The 22,042-nt window shown below is 40.2% G+C and overlaps 1 protein-coding gene across 1 annotated transcript in view; it reads right to left on the bottom strand.

Moving 5' to 3' along the window:
• Positions 1-22,042, bottom strand: part of Syt10 (synaptotagmin 10) — an 83,272-nt gene that overhangs the window by 29,707 nt on the left and 31,523 nt on the right. The window contains exon 3 of the mRNA XM_070038820.1: positions 10,149-10,749. Within this exon, the coding sequence (XP_069894921.1) occupies positions 10,149-10,749 (601 nt within the window). The remainder of the gene's footprint in view (positions 1-10,148; positions 10,750-22,042) is intronic.

Here is a 22,042-nt window from a genome sequence, read left to right as displayed (position 1 = left end):
GGTGTGGGAAGAAAGGACCTCTAGTGTACTGTTGATAAAGATGTAAACTAGTGCAACCACTATGGAAGTCAATTTGGAGATTACTCAAAAAAAAAAAAAGCAACATAGAAATACCCTGTATAACCCAGAAATACCATCCTTGGGTATCAATCAAAAATATCAAAAGTCAGGATACAATAAAAAACACTTGCACATCCATGTTTGTTGCTGCATTATTCACCACAGCCAAGTTATGGAAACAGCCCAGATGTCCTACAATGTACGAATGAATTAAGCAAATATGACATATACATGCAGTTGTATTCATCCAGTACAAAGAATAATATTATGACATATGCAGGAAAAAAGATGGACCTGGAAAAAATTATGTTAAGTGAAGTAAGTCAGGTGTGATGAAGGGTGCATATGGAAGTTAGATCTAAACTATAAACATATATAAAAACATACAAGGTCATAGGCATATTGACAAACAAATTGACTAAACTGTGGTAGGCACAGGAGAGGAGTTCAATGGGCTAAATCCTTTGAATAACTTACTTTTTAACAAAATGAATATGAGGAAGCTGAAGTATGTTTTGACAAAGCAGTGTGAGACTCAAGGAGAGGGAGACAGATGAATGTAGAGAAGAACGGGCAAATACAGTCATGCTATTCAATTCACATCTGTGAAAATGGAAGCAGGCAACTTGAGGGGAGGGGTGACATGGGAGAGATAGGGGAGAACGATGAAAGGGGTGACATTGATCAAGATACACTGTGATCATATGCTGATGTGTTGAAGCGAAACTCCTCTGTAAAGCTACTTTTAAAGATAATTTTAAAACAGTAAAAAGAAAATGTGCATGATATTAGGAGCTAAAGAAGGAAGAAGATCAATGTATTGAATCGTATTTCTCTATAGGTCTCTCTAATCTAGAGTGGTCTGGGACTATGCTTGTTATAATTCTGTAGGGAAGTAGAACTTAACGGCTTTTTTGTTCTTTGCACATCTGGTCATCCCTTTTAACTAGCTAACACAAGCAGTCTAATGACACTAGATGGCAAAGGGAAGAGGAGGAAGCAGTTTGATAGAATGAAATTAGTAAGTATAATTAACTCTGTAACTCTTATCCAGTCCAGCCCACTTCCCTTTCAACAAACCACCATATCTTGGCAAGGCACTTCCTCCCTTCCTCTTCTCAGTGATCCTGATTGAATCAGATCTCATTATGGTCAGTCAGGGTGAGGGTGGGGGAAGGAGTGGGAAAAGGTTTCTACCATAAAACCTAGAGATTTCGCACCCTAGTTCCAGTTGATTTCTTTCCTTTTCTTTTTCTTTTTTTTTTTTTTTTTGGTCCTGGGCCTTGAACTCAGGAACTAGGTGCTATCCTGGGCTTTTGTGCTCAAGGCTCACACCCTACCACTTTAAGCCACAGCTCCACTTCCAGTTTTCTGGTGGTTAATTGGAGATAAGAGTCTCATGAACTTTCCTTCCTGGGCTGGCTTTGAACCACAATCCTCAGATCTCAGCCTCTTGAATGGTCTTTCCCCTCTCAACTCTTTCTCCCCTCAAGCTGTAGAATTAATTTCCAACATAGTGCCTAGTAAGTATCACTGTTTCATTGCTTCACCCTTTGTCCCACTGTTTCTGTGATTCCCTTTCCCTTTCCCAAACCAGATAAACTTATATACAAGACAAAGGGTATAGAAATAAAAAAGAACAGTGTCATTAGGGAATAAACCAAAGGGAAAAAAGAAAGAAAAAAGAAATAACTGTTTACAGTACACTAAAGAAAAACCTCTTGTTTCTATTTCTTGGAATTCATTTTGATAAGCATCATTTTATATGGTCATATGCACATAGCTATTGAGCTATTGTGGTCTTCTCCTATGAATATCCTAGACATATTCTAGTTATTACTGAGGGAAATCATGCAGCCTGTGTTTCTTTGGGTCTGGCTTACTTTGCTTAATATAATTTTTTCCAAGTCTTTCCATTTCCTTATGAATGAGGCAATGTCATTCTTTCTGATAGAAGCATAGAATTCCATTGTGTATATATACCACATTTTCTTGATCCCTTCATCTACTGAGGAGCATCTGGTTAATTCATAGCTTAACCTTGGTAAACAATTCTGCAATGAACATGGTTGTGCTGGTGGTTTTGGTGCAGTCTTCTGGATAAATGCCCATGAGTGGGATTACTGGGTTATAAGGAAGGCTCTATGTTTAGTCTTTTGAGGAACCTCCATACTGCTTTCCAGAGTGGTTGAATAGGTTTACATTCCCACCAACAGTGTAGTAGTGTTCCCTTTTGGCCACATCCCCACCAGTATCGGTTATTAGTTTTCTTAACAGTGGTCATTCTAAATGGGGTGAGGTAGAATCTCAATGTTGTTTTCATTTGCATTTTTTTATGGCCAGATATTTTGGACATTTCTTCATGTATCAATTGGCCAAGGAATAAATTTTATATTAAGCACATAAATCCTACTTATAGCTTTACAGTGTGTGTGTGTGTGTGTGTGTGTGTGTGTGTGTGTGTGTGTGTGTGTGTGTGTGTGTGTGTGAGTGTAGGTGTAGGTGTTCTACTGGTCTTGAGGCTTGAACTCATGGCCTGGGTGCTGTCCCTGAGCTTTTTCACTCTTGGCTAGCTCTGTACTACTTTAGCCACATCTCCATTCTGCTTTTTGGTGGTTAATTAGGGATTAGAGTTGCATGGACTTTCCTGCCTGGGCTGTCTGTGAAGCTTGGTCCTCAAATCTCAGTCTCCTAAGTAGCTGGGATTACAAGTGTTGAGCCATTTGCTCCCAGATTGTAACTTTACAAATTTTAAACAATTATTGTGCATATTTGAAATTTATAGCATGAATTAAGGAAAGTGAACAGCAAAATAGTAATTAAAAAGGAATAAGCACACAACCCTAAATGTGGTACTTGCCAGGTGAAGTATTTGGCTGAAATCAGAGTAGAAATTGGCCAAAGAACAGGATAGGGTTCAAAGCAGGGCAACTGGATGCCTCAGCAAGCCATCCAGCATCAGCGATAAGAGCCCAGAGCTGCTGGCATCCCAGACACAGAGTGCTACATTCTGCCAGATGGTCCATTCATTCTTACCTTCCCTATTCAAGTGAGAACAAACTTGTCTACTAAGATGGTTTAGCTCTTATCCAGCATATCCATAGACTTTAACTTTTACCAAAAGCTATGTAATACTCAGGTAATTAACCAATCAGGTCTCTTAACTACCAGTGTAATACAAATATGCAAGCAAAGAGGGAATAGCTCAATGTAGGTACTGAGACAAAAGCAATTTGGGATATACGAACAGAATATGAATCTGATAAGAACTCAGTCTAGATTAGAAATACCCTAGGCATTTGGGGAGAGGCACTGAATACTTATCTTTTGAATTTTATGTTGTTACTACAAAGGTGATGTACAGAGGGGTTACAGTTACATAAGTCAGGTAAAGAGTATATTTCTTTTTGGACAATGTCACCCCCTCTCTCACTCTCTCCCAGTTTTTTCCCACCTATCCCCACCCACATCTTGTATAGTTCATTTTCAGCATAGTCTCTAGTGAGTACCACTGCTGCATTTGTTCACTCTTTGCCCCTCCATTTCTGTGCCCTACTTTACCCTTCCAAAGACAGATAAGCAAACAAGGCAAAAAAGAAGGAAAATAAAAACAGCAACAAAGAAAAAAAACCTTGTTTCCATTTCCTGGAGTTCATTTTGATAAATATTATTTTCTATGATCAGAGTGAATATTTACTTTTAAACCTTGTTATTTATTCACAAAGGAATAGAAATATGTGCAATATATAGTATTTTTTAACTGTTTTAAATTTTTTACCAATATTTAAAATATCTCTATGATTTCTAGTTAAAGAAATCCCTCTTAAATACAGTTATACAGCTGGGAACCAGGAGTTCATGCCTGCAATCTAGGTATTTGGGAAACTGAGATATGAGGATTACAGTTAGAGGCTAACCCAGGCAGGAAAGTCTGGTAGACTCTGATCACTAGTTAACCAGTAAAAAGCTGGAAGTGGAGCTGTGGTTCAGATGATAGGTGTCAGCCTTTAGCAAAAAAGATCAGGGACAGTGCCCAGGCTTTGATTCAAACCCCAGTACCAGCACATTCACACAGACACAGGTGCGCACACGCACGTGCATGTACACACACATACACACACATATATAAGAAAGCTCTCATAATCATTTCACAGTCTATGATAGTCTGTGACAATAACATGACACTATTTTAAGTTTAAATTAAATAAAAGTTTACATCTGCCAGGCACTGTTGGCTCACACTTGTAATCCTAGCTACTCAGGGGACTGAGATCTGAGGATCACAGTTCAAAGCCAGCCCAGGCAGAAAAGACCCAGTGAGACTCTTATCTCTAATTAATCACTCAAAAACCAAAAGTGGCTCTGTGGCTCAAAGTGGTAGAGCACTAGCTTTAAGAGAAAGAGCTCAGGGACAGCATTCAGCCCCAGTTGTTTGTTTTTTTTTAAGTTTACGTTCAACATAGATACATAGATGCTTCCTACCAGTTATTACAAAATGACTGGAACACTGGATGGCTGTACTCCTGAAATTTCCTTGTATTATCCCAGTGAACCAACAATAAACTTAGAGTGGCTGGAGAGCAGACATGTGATCAGTGGTCGCACAGGGCTTAATTTAGAGATGAAACAGGGCACAGATATGTGTCCAGGTGTGTGTGCCCAGGGCTCTAAGACAGCCAGCAACTTCCTGGGCAATGGAGAGAAGTTGACAGCTACCATGAGAGATCCATCCTCCACTTCCCTGCCCTCTGACACATGCTTGTGTTTAATAAGATACTGGAATTTTGTTATTTATTTATTCTTTAATCTATTTTTATGGGGGCTCTCCTTCTAGGTTTCCTTTTTCCATTCAAGTCTGGCACTCTACCACTTGGGCCACACCTCCACTTGCAGCATTTTTGGTAGTTAACTGGAAAGAAGAGTGTCACAGACTTTCTTCCTCCAGCTAGCTTCAAACCATGATCCTCAGCTCTCAGTCTGCTGAGTAGCTAAAATTATAGTCATGAGCCACCATTGCTTGGCTTTTCCTATTTTTTCAAATTGTCAATTCACACATTGTTGCTGAGCTAACACACTTTAGATGAGAATTCACTGATGAAAGCAAAATGAATATATATATATATATTAGTATATTCTGAAACATGTAAGAGAATTTGCAGCTGGGCACTGGTGGCTCACACCTGTAATCCTAGCTACTCATGAGGCTGAGATCTGAGGATTGTGATTGAAAGCCAGCCTAGGAAGGAAAGCCCATGAGACTGTTATTTCAAAAAAACCATCAGAAAACCAGAAGTGGTGCTGTGGCTCAAGTCATAGAGCACTCGACTTGAGCTGAAGAGCTAAGGGACATTGCCAGGCCCCATGACTGACAAAAAAAAAAAAAAAGAAGAAGAAAGAAAAAAAGAAAAAGAAAAGAATATATTTGCCTGAGCTGGGTACTCACTGTTGGCTCAAACATATATAATTCTAGCTACTCAGGAGGGTGAGATCTGAGAATCATGGTTCAAAGCCAGCCCAGGAAGAAAAGTCTTTGAGGCTTTTATCTCCAATTAACCAGCAAAAAGTTAGAAGTGGAGGTATGGCTCAAGAGGTAGAGAGTGCCTATCCTAAGTGAAAAGCTAAGGGTTAGTATCCAGGCCTGAGTTCAAGTGCTGGTATCAACACACACACACACACACACACACACACACACACACACACACACACACACACACACACACACACACACACACACACAAATATATGATTATATCAGTACTGTGTATTGATTCATACCTGTAATTGTAGCTATTCAGGAGACAGAATAAGAGAATATTGGTTTGAGATCAGCATGGGCAAAAGACTCAGAAGACTCCTACCACCATCACAACTGAAATCCCTAATGTGATATAAATCTGTAATTACAGCTGTTTGGGGGAGGGCAGGGAACATTACACATAGGAGAATCGCAGTCCAATGGCAGCACTGGGCAAAACTGTAAAAGCCTATTCAAAAAGTAACCAAAGCAGGGTTGGGAAGGTAGCTCAGTGGTAGAGTGCTTGCCTTGCATGCATGAGGCCTTGGGTTCCATCCCTAGCACCACATAAGCAGAAAAAGCCAGAAGTGGTGCTGTGGCTCAAGTGGTAGAGCACTAGCCTTGAGCTGAAGAGCTGAGGGACAGTACCTAGGTCCAGAGTTCAGGCCCCACAATAATTTTGTGGTGCATTCAGTACCTGAGTGCTAGATACAGTGAACAGGACAGTTTTCCTTCTGTCTGTCCCATTGAGGTTGACTCTGCCAAACAACATGTCACAGATAATTCATTAGAAACAATGGATTTGAAGTCAGGCACCTGTGGTACATGCCTGCAATCCTAGCTACTCAGGAGGCTGAGAAATGAAGATCATGGTTTGGAGTCAGCCTGGACAGGAAAGTTCATGAGACTTCTACCTGATGACCCACAAAAATCTGGAAATGGAGCTGTGGCTGAGTGGTAGAGCACCAGTCTTGAACAAAAAAGCTCAGGTACAGCCCCTAGACCTTGAGACCTTGAGTTCATGCCCCAGGACTGGCACAAAAAAGAGAGAGAGAAAGAGAGAGAAAGAGAGAGGGAGAGAGGGAGGAGGGAGAGAAGGAAGAGAGAGGAGGAGAGAGAGGGAGTAAGGAAGGAAGGAAGGAAGGAGAGAAACAATAGATTCTAACACTTTAAACCTTTGAGCTAGAGCAATTTGGTATGCCTATGTCCTTTCATTTTTCTTGTGTGTTTTGAAGTTTGTAGAAGAGTTGTGGCTATAACTTTTTTTTTACTGAATAGAGAAGTTAAATAATGTGCAAAAAGGAAGCTGGTTCTTCTCAAAACCAGGAAATCTTTTCCTCAAGGATGTGTATTTTGGGGGGGGAGGGGAGGGAGGGGAGATGGGAGGGCAAGGATGGTAAGGGGAAACAAAGGAGGAGGCAACAATGCTTGAGGGAGGGAGGGGAGAAGATAAAGGGGAAGGGATTGAATGTTTCTTTCATGCCCTCCACTACAGCTTTTTTCTGGTTAATTGGAGATAAGCATTTCAGACCTTTTTGCTCTGGCTGGGTTTGAACCAAGATCCTCAGAGTTCATGTATTTTTTTAACATAATAAATCATTATCTCTCATACTTTCCTTATAGAAATATAGCAACAAAGGAAACAAAAATGAGCCCAAAAGCAAAAGAACTCCAATGTTCCTTTAAAACATGATCCAGTTTCAAATTTCCTATTTTGTTCCCTATTAAAATCCTAGTAGATGATGAGTGGATCCAAAAATTGTGGTACCTATATACAATGGAATATTATGCAGCCATTAGAAAGGACAAAACAATGGCATTTGTAGGGAAATGGATTGAACTAGAGCAAATCATTTTGAGTGAGGTAAGCCAAGAGCAAAGAGACAAATGGCACATGGTCTCCCTGATATGTTGATGCTAAAGCTAAAATGCAAGGACATATGACAAAGTAAGCAGGACTTGAGAAACAAAAGACTGCCACTCATTTTGTCATATCTTTGCTAAATGACTTCATGTTATTGACCACATATATGGTATATATATATGCCAGCAACGGAGGGAAGCTAGGAGGAGGACACAGAATCAGTGGAAAACAGGAAAACATAAAACAGAGAGGCCCATCAGCTGCACTGGACATAGATGAAAATGAGCTAAGCAACCCAAAGACAGTGATGGGAAGGGAGGAATGAGAGGGAAGGAAGGAACAGTCTACACTAAGCAAAAGGAAAGAACTCTAATCATCACCTGATGTGGAAGAAATAATTGTATTGTCAAAGATCATAGAAGTCACAAACTTTATAGACCATGATAATGACAATTTGCCTTGTGAAGGTTAAAATGTGTTTGTGACTTTAAGTATCACTATCTCTCAATACTGTGAAATTTGTGAAATTTATGTAATCACCTAATCTCAATTTAAAATAAAGAAAAGAAGAAAAGAAAAGTGAGAGAAGGGGTGGGTTAGGAGCGATGGGTGACAATGTTTTCATATACTATTTTGTAGACTGGGAACTTAAAAGTAAAAATAAAATAAAATAAAATCATAGTAGAGACATGAAATAAAAACTCAATCATAGCTTGCATTAGCCATCTCTTAGCTATTCAAGAAACTGACATCTGAGGATGGAAGTCCAAAGTCAGAAAAGTCTGTGAGACCTTATCTCTAATTAACCACTAAAAAGCCAGAAGTAGAGGTGTGGCTCATGTGGTAGAGAGCCATCCTTGAGTGGAAAAGCAAAGGGCAAGCAAAAGGCCCCAAATTCAAGCCCTAGTCCCCAGTACTGATGCTTGCACCTGCGTGCGTGCGTGCGCGCGCGCGCGCACACACACACACACGAACAATAGAAATTGTCTGCAGATACAATGTGGTACTAAATTTGCAGTATAAATCTTTGTTATTTTATATACACAATTTATAATAATCATCTCAAATACTGCCTACAACTAGTAAAATATTAAGAAGAAATTTTAAGATTTTTGGACCTCAAAATTTGCTTTATCGTCTTTTAAAATAATCCTTTATGTGTTTTCAACTTCAGTATTTTGAGCTTGTAATTGTGTGTGTGCGTGTGTTTGTGTGTGTGTGTGTGTGTGTGTGTGTGTGTGTGTGTGTGTGTGTGTGTGTGTGTGCCAGGACTGGATCTTAAACTCAGGATTTCTCCCTCTCACTTGTTTTTTTTCACTCAAAGTTGAAACTCTACAACTTGAGCCACACCTCTACTTCCAGCTTTTGCTGGTTTATTAGTGATAAGAGTCTCTTGAATTTATCTGTTTAGGGCGGCTTTAAACTGCTACCTTCAGATCTCAATTTCCTGAGCAGCTGGGATTATAAGTGTAATGGCTGAGCCTATAAATTTTAACAATAATTTTTTTTAAAAAATGAAAAATATATGAAGATATCAAATAGTATAAAGCTAAATGTTCCTATTTTAAAATTAATAAATCAATACACTTTAGAAATCTAACGTAAGAGACCAATTTTCTAACTTCACTTCTATAATTCTCTGCTAGACAATCTTAAATAAGAGACAAATTTGAAAAAATAAAACACAATTTTGATAACTAAAATAGCTTAAACATCTAGCTATAAGAAAATGGTTAAGTAAATTGGTCACAAATTTAACTATCATGCATTAAAGCAAATACAGCAAAAAAAGAAGTGTGAAATTGTTAAACCTATTATGATTTTCATTATTGTAATGCATGCATAACAAAGAAATTGGACAGCAACATGCCAAAATGTTTTATACAGTCTGTAGCACTGCTGGATATTTAAATCTGATCCTGTATGCTTTGTACTATTTTCCTAATTTGCACTCCTTTTGTTGATACTATGTTACAATCAGGAAGCACATTTCCTAATGAAAGAGTTCTAATGTGAACGAGCACTGATGGATGGATCGCTCAGCCTTTGGTTCACTGTTAATTACGCATGCCTCACAAACACCTTCTGAAGGAAGAGGCTGCTTTAGATCAAACCGAATGATATCAAAGCACATTTTAGGTTTGATGTGTGGAACTAAATTACCTTAACTCCTGAAGACCGATATTAACTGTAGGGAAATTGGGTTGCTGAGAAGAGCGTACATATAAATACCTTATAAAAGAAAACGGTATTACTGGTAAGATCCGCCTTGTCATGGACGCGACCGCGAATATCACCCATCGTGTGTGGGGGGGTCAGCCCCCCAAATCATTATGCAATCCCATCTTACCTTTGCCAGCGGCCTGCGTCTGTAATCCTTGCCACTTGCGCGAGGCTCAGATCACGAGGATCCACAGTGGGAACCAGCCCAGGCAGGCAAGTTCGGGAGATTGTGCTCTCCAGTGAACCAGCCAAAAGCTGGAAGTGAAGCTATGACTCCCGTGGTGGAGGCACTGGCTTGGCTCCAGCGCCCAGGCCCTGAGTTCAAGCCCCAAGCCCAGCATGCTCACATACAAAAATGAATGACGATAAATAAATAGCAGACGTGAGCGTGGCCGGTGGCCGGGGATCTGAGCGCTAGAGCTGGGAACGCGCACGCGTTCTACCCCACCCCCAGGCCTTCCGGGCCGGCCAGGCCCACTCACTCACCGCGGTGGCGCAGCGGATGTCCTTCCACACCGAGGCTTCCCGGGACAGGTCGGACACCTCGAAGAGGTTGTCGAGGATCACCTCCCCGATCATGTCGTGCCTGGAGAACCTGTCGAAGTCGTAGACGCTGAAGTGCAGCTTGCGCGCGCCCAGCTGCGCGTAGGCCACGGGGAAGTGGAAGGCCTCGTCAAAGAGCGGGTTGAGCGTCTTCCTGTGCACGCGCGTCTGGAACTTCTTCTTCCTGTCGGGGAGCAGGTACATCTTCACGTAGGGGTCGGAGGAGCCCGTCAGGTCCTTGGCGGGCAGGTCCAGCGCCTGAATCATCCTCACCACCAGGAGCTCGTTCTCATAGTCGTAGCGCAGCGAGAAGTGCAGCTTGCCGCACGCCGGGGCGTCGTTGGCGCGCTGGCCCTCCGAGTCCACCGACCGCTGCTTGTACAGCTCGGGCTTGATCCTGCCGATGCTCGTGCTGGTCTCCCCGCGCGGCGGCGGTGGCGGCGGCGGCGGTGGCGGCAGGGGCCCCGCGGGCTCCGTGCCCGGCCCGAAGTCCACGCTGGACACCTGCATCTGCCGCGGCAGATGCCTCCGGAACGAGTTGTGCCTGCACACACGGACACGGACACGGACGCGTGAGCGCGCGCCAGCCATCAGTGCCGTGGGGGGAAAGAAACCGCACCCCGCGCCTCAGCCGCCCTCCCAGCCCCTGCGAGGACCGACCACAGATGGACGGACAGACAGACAGACAGACAGACAGACAGACACACACACACACACACACACACACACACACACACACACACACACACACAGAGTTTCCCTGGAAAAATCAGGGAAACTGTATTCATTCCCCCCCCCCGCATCTATCCCCCCACAATAGTCCCCTAGAAAATTCTAGAAATAACTGAAATGCAGAGATGTCCTTTTTCTTTAAAAAAAATATTCTTTGATGCCAGTCCTGGGACTTGAACTCAGGCCCAGGCAACTGTCGCTAAGCTTTTTGTTTTTTGGCTCAAGGCTGCCACTCTACCACTCGGGCTACCGCTCTACTTTTGGGGTGATTGATTGGAGATAGGACTCCCGTGGCCTTTGCTGCCTGGGCCTGCCTTCAAACTGTGGTCCTCAGATCTCAGCCTCAGGCGTGAGCCACTGGTGCCTAGCAGAGATGTACGTTGTAGTTTTTTAAATTGGTCCTGGAGCTTGAACTCGAGGTCTGGGTGCTATCAAGTTGTTTTTTTGTTGGTTTGTTTTTGCTCAAGTCTAGTGCGGTGACATGTACATTTTTGTAAGCTTTTGGAATTTTGCCATCTTTACCATGGGTATCTAAATAAGATGGTTATTCAGAGTCACAACTAAAAACAACATTCAATGTTGCATAAAACAATAGATGTTGTTATGTATCTGTGCCTATCCAGACTTTAGAGTCACGCAGGTAGTCTTTACATCTGGATATCTGAATTTCATGGTATAGGGATACAGTCATGTTTTTGTATGGGCACTGAAACTTGAACTCAGGGCCTCACATTCTTGCTCTTGCCATCTTGGCTCAAGTGAAGTACTTGACCATTTGAGCCAGAGCTCCACTTTCAGTTTTTTGGTGACTAATTGGAGCTAAGAGTCTCACAGACTTCTGGCCTGAGCCGGTTTCTTCCATCCTCAGATCTCAGCCTCCTGAGTAGCTAAGACAGGTGTGAGCCACCAATGCCAAACTGGGATACAGTTTTGAAAAAAAAAAACACTTAAGTCCATGCATGTTATGTGTTAATTATTCCTACAGTTAATTATTTAGTGAAGACAACTAAATGAATATTTACTTTCAAAGAGCTATATAGCTTTGACAGCCTACATGAGTATTTTTCCTTCTTTTTTTCCCCCCTCCTTTTATATCATGCAATAGGTTTCAATCTCTCTTAGGACAAAACAGAATGTAGTTTAGAATATGGTGCCAAAATAACCCAGCTTTAAAAAAATCCCTCGTAAATTACTCCTGGTCATTATTGCCATTTATATCTAATCAACATTTTCATAATCTTAAATACTTAAACTTAACATGTTCTGAATTCTTTGTTTACACTTCCTCCTTGCCTTATTTCTAGCATCAACGCTGCCAGAAGACATGTTTCTCCCAAGCTGAGTTGCAGATCTTTTGTTCTTAGTACTCCTAAGTCTGCCCGACAGATGAATCATCTGTTTGGGGGTCTGTAATTATTGTCTTGAATCTGAATCTCCAGATACATCCCAGCTACACAAGCTTTTAATGCTGGATCTCTGCAACTCCAGTATACATTCCTCCACCCATGTCCTGATTCCACCCCAAACTCAGCACAAACTTGTCATTTTCTCCATTTACTGCTCAAACCAGCTCTCCCTCCTATAGTCTCTGACAATAGCACTGACATTGTGAGTGTGTGTGTGTGTGTGTGTGTGTGCGTGCACATGCGCACGCGCATATTGCTATGTGGCTTGAATTCAAGGCCTGAAAGCTAATCCATAGCTTTTTCTGCTCAAGCCAGGAACTCTACCACTTGAGCCATACCTCTATTTGTGGCTCTTTGCTGGTTCACTGGCCATAAGAATCTGATGGATGGGTACTCTTCTGACCTGGCTGGCTTTGAATCTTGATCCTCGGACCTCAGATTCCTGAGTAGCTAGGACTACAGCACCTTGCAGATTTTTCTAATAAAAGCTAACATCATGGGTACTCCAAGCACAGATGTATAATTTCTTTATTGTCTAGAACCTTATGTGATCCTAAGAAAAGCTTACTATCCCACAAAGACATGAGTTACAGAGAAGTGTCTTATTCAGCACGGGAAGAGCTAATTTTATTTTAATTTTTATTAATTTTTATTTTTATTTTTTGTGAACATACTGTACAGAGGGGTTACAATTACGTAGGCAAGATAATGAGTACATTTCTTATCAGGCATTGCAGCCAGAGCTACATTTAAATTAGATAGGGAGTACGGATCTGTGGCACACTGTATACCATACTATGTAGTCATATCTATGGTTCTACTGTTGGGTTTTTGTTATTTGTTTTGTTTTGCTTTGTGGTCTGTCCTGGAGCTTGAATTCAGGGCCTGGGTGCTGTCTCTGAGCTCTTCAGCTCAAGGCAAGCGCTCTACCATTGGAGCCACAGCACCACTTCTGGTTTGGTGGTTCATTGGAGATAAGAGTGTCATGGACTTTCCTGCCTGGGCTGGCTTTGAACTGTGATCCTCAGATCTCAGCCTCCGGAGTAGCTAGGATTATAGGCGTGAGCCACCAGTGCCCGGCTCATGGCTCTCCTGTTTAATTAAATTATTTCAAAAATTTGTCATCATCAAGTAGCCATATAAAATATGAAAAGAATTATATACTTTATATAACTCTTCCCTTGTCAACATTACATATAACATACTTATGTAATCTGGTAAGATCTGAAGTCTCTGTGGTTTGAAATAGCTTGAGATATATTTTTAGACATTTTTTTTTCCCACCGCTTTGACTAGTTACCAACAATTGAAAGAGAACAAAGATGTTTAATTTGTTAAGATTATTTATGAGTATATATTATGTAAAAAAATCATTCAAGTTTATTATTATATGACATTTAATAAGAAAAGACATTTATTTTGTAAAGAGTAGTTAAGTAATACTTTTATACAATGCATATTTCATATATTTAAAGATGACTAAATTTAATTATAACTGAATAATTATTTTCATGTGAACACATACACTAGGACTATATTATCTTAGGTGAGGAAATTAGTCATTAAAAATATGCTTGATTTAAGATAAATATTTTAGTTTCTAGCATTAAGTATTAGATATGAGTCTTTGTTGTTGTTGTGCCAGTACAAGGGCTTGGACTTGGGGCCTGGTTTTGTTTTTACTCACTCAAGGCTGACACTCTACCACTTGAGCCACAGCTCCACTTCTGGCTCCTTGCTGCCTTCTTGATGAATTGGAGATAAGAATCTCATGGATTTTTCTGCCTAGGCTAACTTTGAACCTTGATTCTCAGATCTCAGCCTCTTGAGTAGCAAGGATGACAGGTGTGAGCCACTAGCCGTTTATGTATCTCTCTCTCTCTCTCTTTCTATCTCTCTAGCTAGTTATCAATATCTATCTATCTTTAGTCTGTATCAAATAGATCTTAAAGTAACCTGTTTTCTTAAATCCATTCCACTTGAACTCACTAAAGGTATCATGAAATGAATTTTGACTTTGAACTTAACCAGATATAAAAATCTAGAGCCTAAATTCCATTCAAGGAAAGCTCAGAGAGAATTTAAGAAAATAACAAGAATAAAAAATGAACATAGGCCAGGTACTGGTGGCTCACGCCTGTCATCCTAGCTACTCTAGAGGCTGAGCTCTGAGGACTGCAGTTCAAAGCCAGCCCAGGCAGGAAAGCCTGTAAGATCCTTGGCTCCAATTAGCCACCAGAAAACGAAGTGGCCTGTGGCTCAAGTGGTAGAATGTTAGCCTTGAACAAAAGGAGCTCAAAGATAGAGCCCAGGCCCTGAGTTCAAGCCCAATGACTGACTAAATAAGAAAAAAAAAAAGAATACAGGTTGTGTATATTATTATGAAACAGTGTAGGGGTCTAGTCCAGCTTGTATGATCAGCATTCCTCTGGTATTATTTGGGATAGTTGGTTGAATAAATATGCTAATCTTATTGTGAAAATCATTTTCGTTTCTGCAACATGACTTTTGAGTATTGTGAACAAAATCACTAAAGAAATTAATTCCTCATCTTATAGGCATATTCTATAATTTCACAGTCATACTCTTCAGTATAATAAAACTTTAATCTTCTTTCCTTCCCTGAAAAATGAGACATTTCTTCTTTAGACCTCTGAATATAATTTGTGCAGCTGTAAACCTCTTGTACTAGAAATCAAAGCTAGAAAGGCTCTTCTAATCAGATAAAACGACATAGTAACATTTTTGTTCTTGTAAGTCAGTGTCTTAATTATAGGGTAAATAATGTGTATTCAAAGTCACAATTAAGCTACTCAGTTAAAAAAGCTTTAATTATTACAATGTTAAACTATTACCATGACAACACAAGATCTGCTTTTTCATCTTGCCTCTCCTCTCTGTCTCTCTCTGTATCTCTGTCTTTGTGTTGCGTTTCTGTTTCTGTCTCTCTGTCTCCATCTTTGTGTGTCTCTGTGTTATGTGTCTGTCTCTGAATCTCTGTGTGTTTCTCTGTGTTACTGTGGTGTGTGTCTCCCTGTTTTTCTGTTTCTCTGAGTCTCAATGTGTGTCTGTCTCTGCGTCTCTCTTCTTTTTCTCAGTCTTTTTGCTTCCCTCCTCCTCTTGGCATTATGTCTCAAAATGAAAGCAATTAGTGGCTACATTGGCTCATACAAGTATCCAACCAATCAAAGTGCAAGGTGCTAATTCTGTTCATATCCTTCAAACCAAGAGGTGAGCTGCCATTTAGGTCCTGGGGGGGCAGGGAGAGCGGGGTATGGTATTGAATCACACTCAGCTGCCTTACATAGGGAAGGTAGCTTAACTTGTATGACCTTTATTTTCCTCACTTATGCAAAAGATCTTTCTGCTGGGTGCTTGTAGATCATGTCTACTTACTTAGGAAGCTGAGATCTGAGAATCATGGTTCAAAACCAAACCAGGCAGGAAAATCTTTGAGACTCTTTATCTCCAAACATACATATACATAAACACATACACACACACACACACACACACACACACACACACACACACACACATGCTGGAAGTGGAACTGTGGTTCAAGTGGTAGAGCACCAGCTATGAACAAAAAGTATGTATATATAAAAGTCTCATGGACAGAGCCTATAACCTGAGTTCAAGCCCCAAGATCAACACCAAAACCACAACAACAGCAATAAAACTAAAAAAAACTTCCATAGAGTAATGATCAAATAATGATCAAATGTGTGTGAGCGTGTGTGTCTGTATGTATGCATGCATGAGAGCATGCACACACATACATGCACACTGTTACTGGAACCTGAGCTCTATCTCTCACTTAACTTTTTCACTCAAGGCTGGTACTCTACTACTTGAGCCACACCTCCACTTCTGGCTGGTTAATTGGACTTATCTTTCCCAGGCTGGCTTCAATCCTTAACCCTCAGATCTCAGCCTCCTGAGTGTCTAGGATTACAGGGGTGAGCCACCAGTGCCCAGCATGATCAAACAGAATGAATAATGCAGGAACTACCATTAAGTGTTCCCAAAGGGGACAGGAGAGGAAATGAGATGTAGTATGTAGATGGTGATTCTTCGATTCTGGCTTTCCATCAAAGGACTGGTTAGTGACTCAGAAAGACAACTACCAGGATGAAAGTGCTGGGAAGAGAATGGGTGATATGGGTGATGGCCGTTGGAAGGCTTCTGCTCTTTTCTCCAATTATTTATTTAGTTATTTATTTGAAATGAAAAGTAAAGTCACAGATTAAAACTAAGTCCAAGGTAAGAGGAGTTGGAAGAAAGCAGAGAAGGTATAAAGTAGTGTTGGGAATCTGGGTGATGGAAAGGAAAATGGGCAATTGTAGAGTATGAAGTATGAATGTGGTCATGAATTTAAAGTGGGTCAGTGGCAGTTGCTTCTTATGTTTGTATGCTTTTTTCCCCTCCAGAAACATTCACTTTCACTGGGGCTTGAAGAGAAGGACTGTATTCTTGCTTTGTAATTAAGAGAATTGGGGATTCATGCAAGCAGTTGATGCTAATGACTGCTGACCATGAGGTTGAAACTGAGAAGAGGAAAGTATTATAATAATCCAAGAGCTGGTGGCTCATGCCTGTCATCCTATCTACTCAAGAGGCTGAGATCTGAGGATCATGATTAGAAGCCAGCCTTGGCAGGAAAGGCTGTGAGATTCTTATTTCCAATTAACCACCAAAAAACTGGAAGCAGAGTTGTGGTTCAAATGGTAAAGTGTCAGCCTTGAGTAAAAAGAAGCTCAGGGACAACACCTAGGCCCTGAGTTCAAGCCCCAGGACCAGCACACACACAAAACAAAGCCAGAAGTGAAGCTTTAGTGTTAGAGTGCCAGCCCTGAGGGTAAAAACCAAGGGATAGTGCCTAGGACCTGAGTTCATGCCCCAACATGGCACAAAATCAGCAGCAGCAGCATTCCCAAGTATGTAATATAACAAAATGCATTTAAATTACCTACTTTTATTCTCTACAGAGAAATTCTTGGCATTTGTACATTAATAACAGATTAAAGAAGAGGTTATTCTAAAAATACTTCCTTTGACATCACTCCATACTAAAAATTGATACTATAACGAAGAATGATAAGCAGATGATTTTGACGAGCATATACCCAAAGAAATGTCTGTGAAGTAATTTGATTGGAAAATATGTCTCGGTGGTTTTTAAACTACAAATAATGTTCTGTGAACATGCTTCTCATATATATTTCAAGTCAAAAACTTAGAATGAAGTCATACCCATCAAATATTCTCAGTAATACATGGCCAAAATAACAAATCTGAAAGCTTATTCTACAGTAAAACAAGATTCCCTACAAGCTCTTTAGACCTTAATTATATATGTAAACTCGAAATTTCTGTATGCATTCTAATATTTTAGAGCCTTTCTGTTTACAACTGCCATGAGTCTGCCTCTTGATGAGATGTGCTCTGTTTTAGAGAGCTGAATTCCCCTGCTGTCCTCTGGAACTTTCTAAATGTCCATTTGATCTCAAGGATAAATGTAATTGATGGAATCAAAGAACCATTTTTCATACCTATATTCCATTATCCAAATTGTGTTTGTGTGTGTGTGTGTGTGTGTGTGTGTGTGTGTGTGTGTGTGTGTGTGTGTGTATGTATCCTGGCCCTGGGGCTTGAACTCAGGGCCTGTATACTATCATGAGACTTTCTACCACTTGAGCCACAGCTCTACTTCTGGCTTTTTGGTGGCTAATTGGAGATAAGAGTCTCATAGACTCTCCTACTTCAGTTGGCTTTGAACCATGATCCTCAGATCTCAGCCTCCTGAGTACCTAGGATTACGGGCAGGAGCTATGGGCACCCAACCACTCAAACCTTTTTAATACACTTTGGTCTTTATAAGAAGCTAAGTATTACTCCTTTCTATATGCATTTCATCACAATCATATTCTGGACCAAGAAAACACCTGTTAGATTTTTATGAAAATAATGTACTCTAAGTTTCTTGTGACTGGTGACATGAAATTTCCCAGGAATTATTTGTATTATAAAGAATAAACAGCCAAGCAAGAAGTTTGTAGCTCATAATTAGTAGCTCATGCCTCCTAATTAGGAGGCTGAGATCTAAGGTTTAGAATTTAAAGCCTGAAGGAAAGTCTGTGAACTGCTTATCTCTAATTAACCAGCAAAAAGCTAGAAATGGAAGTGTGACCCAAATAGTAGAGTGTCAAATTCTATTATACAAAGCAAAAACTCTAATAGACAGCACACAAACCCTAAGTTTATGCCCTAGTCTACACACACACACACACACACACACACACACACACACACACACACACACACACACACACCCTGGTCAACTTTTTAGTAATGCTTATATAGAAGAAACAAAACTTACTAGTGCCAGAAGATAAACTCTCCAAGTCTGGGTCTATTTTGTCTGGCTTGGTGCAGAGTTACCCCATTTCAAAACACTTGGTGTTTCATTTGGAACTAGCTTGTATAACATTGTGTTTTTCTTTTCTTTTTTTTTTTCTTTTTACAATGACTTGGAACAAAAAAAAATTCATTTTTTTCTCTCCTTTGAGAGAAATTTAATGTTGAAAAATTCCTTAACAGTAAATAAGATGATCTAATCCTGCTTATTTTTTCAATATATATTATATATCACATACTTCCTCCTTTTCCTTACAACCAAGAACACCCATTATTCTTTCTGACATTGTGTGATGGTTTTATGAATGACTCTTCTAATCAACCATAGCTAATTATAAATCTTCTACACCCCCTAGAACATGAGTCAGTGATTATTCCTTCAGTGTATCCTCCTGCTTTTGTTCTTGTCCAAATGGATCCCTCATTATGCCTCTTAATTATTTCCAGCAGGAACCTAGAATTCTCACACACAGTGACACATCTGTCTATAATTCCTCATTTTCAACAGATTAGTTTGCCACTGATGATTTCACTCTTATTTTTTTGTTTGTATACAAATGGTTGTGGTTTATTCTGTTTATTTCTGTCAGAAACAGGAAAGGAAACAAGGGGTGAGTTCCAGGACAAGATGGGTGCCAGCTTCCAATCATTTGCTCTCAGCAAAGTTTCATAGAAGCAGCAGTTCTGCACAGCAACAACGCAGCAAAGAGCTGCTCCTGCTCAGGCCCAAATGAGCTTTGGCATCCAGAGTTTTTATGAAGGCCTCACATGGAGCCACCCATAATTTGCGTAAATAGCCTTTCTGAAGTATATATACACACTTTATAGCTCCCTAGATAAAAAAGCAAACAAACACGTATTTTTCACAAATCATTCTATTAGCATAAACTTTTCTGACCAAATTACTATCAAGTGGCCGAAAGCCATACATCTCTCATCAGGAAGAATGCTCTAAGGGCTCACTGATAATTTCTTGTATACTGGCCAAGAGCGGGTCCTGAAGACATATCTGTCTTATAATTGTGCAGCATTTAAGTAGGATAGCTCTGCTTCACTTTCCCATATGCTCAATATTGAAAGCTGGATCTAAAATTGCAAATGTAGGAAACCAACATATAAATCTAGATGTATAGTTACAGAGAAATAGAACACTAATCTCAGGGCAATACAAAGCTACAATACATAACAATCACTTTAGTCTTGACTACAAATGATAGACAATTTCACTCATTACACTATCAATGAATGCACAGAATAGTGCCTCTCATTCTCAGCCTGTCAGTACACCACCATCAACCTTCTTCTCAGATCAGCGCAGTGTCATCTCAACCCTGGATGCCTGTAACTGAGCAAAACGAAGTGCAATAATGATCAACCAATCAAAAGCCTTCATTTGATGCTTATTATGCCCCTACACCTTGCTGGAAATTAGGAAGGCATAAAAGTAGGCCACACTCTTGTTCTTTGTGTAAGTAATAAGATGCTATAACTAATTGTGAGGTTGTAACTACAAATTTAAATAGTAAGATTGTAACTGGGAAGAGGAAGTAGACTCTCGGGTACAGTTTCTATAAGGATCTTAAGAGTAGATTAAAAAAAAGTTCACTACTTAGACAAGGAAAATAGCACAAGCACACAGAGGTAAATATAGTCAAGATTTTCAGAAGGGTGATAACAAAGCTGAACTCCCTTCTTGTGTAGAACCATGAAAGACCTATTGGCATAGGCAATACAAGAGGAACATCCATTTACTAATTTTTAATACCCATTTACTGTGTCTCTGTGGCACTGTGTAAGCAACCACAACCACAACCGCAAAACCTCAATACAGAAGTGAATACAGTAGACATGCATGTATGAATGCGCATGAATGTAGGTTTGATTTCTCCATATCTTGGGAAAAAGTTGGCACTGGAGCTGAATAATTTGAATAATATTGTACTCTCCACCCCAAGTGTCCAACTGGACTTCAGAATAAACAACTATGAAATTTTCTTTCTCGCCATACTAAGGTAATTTCTAGTGTGGTGATGTAATTAATGCTGAGGGGTTTTGAGAAGTAAAAAAGAAATAAATCAAGTTTTTGATGAGAAATGCATTTCAAGGCCAAATAGATTTAGAATTATGAATCTTGTCATTCAAGTAAAAAATTCAAAATTCTAGATTTTTTCCTGCTTTTTGGGGGTAGGGTGGCATGAGGCTGATATTAGGGTTTAAACTCAGGACCTGAGCTTTGTCCTTTAGCTTTTTCATGGAAGATTGGTACACTTACTTCTTAAGCCACAGCTCCTCTTCCAGCTGGTTAATTGGAGATAAGAGTCTCATGGACTTTCATGTCTGGGCTGGCTTTGAACTGTGATCTTCAGATCTCTCCCTTTGAGTAACAAGGATTGCAGGTGTGAACCCCCAGCACCTGGCTACATTTCCAGACTTCTAATTGCATAGAAGAGAAGGAAGATCCCTTAATTTTCCAACTCTAAACTACTTGTCCTCAGCTGAATTTGCAACCAACATCTCTAGTTGCCAAAATTTTTTTTTTCTTCACAATCTGGATAAATTTGAATTCTTACTCCAGCCAATTGCATAACTTCAAGCAATATTTATAATCTCTCTGGGTTTTTATAAACTCAGAACTAATAGGGATAATTAATAATATTTACTTTATGCAGATTGATGAAAGATTAGCAGAATGTCTGTCTTGGCAAGGTGATAAAGTTGCAAGTGTTCAAAATGAATTATTTAAGTGGGCACCAGTGGCTCATGCCTGTAAATATTAGCTACTCAGGAGGCTGAGATCTGAGGACTGTGGTTCAAAGCCAGGCAAGAAGTTCCCATAAGACTCTTACCTCCAATTAACCACTCAAAAACCGCAAGTAGTGTTATGACTCAAGTGGTAGAGTGCTAGCCTTGAGCACAAACAGGCTCAGGGACAATGCCCAGAACCTGGGATCAAGCCCACAACCACCACCAACAACAACAAAAAAATTGTGGACAGAAGGGAACCTTACTTCATTGTTGGTGGGAGTGTAAACTCGTTCAACCACTTTGGAAAGTAGTATGGAGGTTCCTCAAAAGACTCCACATAGAGCTCCCCTATGACCCAGCAATCCCACTTTTGGGCATTTACCCAAATGTTTACAAACAAGACCACACTAAAGCTACCAGCACAACTATGCTTATTGCAGCATTATTTACTATAGCTAAGATATGGAACCAACCCAGATGCCCCTCAGTAGATGAATGGATCAAGAAAATGTGGTATATATACACAATGGAATT

This window comes from Dipodomys merriami, unplaced genomic scaffold (assembly GCF_024711535.1).
Source record: "Dipodomys merriami isolate MVZ:Mamm:240054 unplaced genomic scaffold, mDipMer1.0.p SCAF_10, whole genome shotgun sequence".
In the NCBI taxonomy this organism is placed as follows: Eukaryota; Metazoa; Chordata; class Mammalia; order Rodentia; family Heteromyidae; genus Dipodomys; species Dipodomys merriami.
The sequence above is the reverse complement of the archived record's forward strand: the minus strand, read 5'-3'. Positions and strand labels throughout refer to the sequence as shown.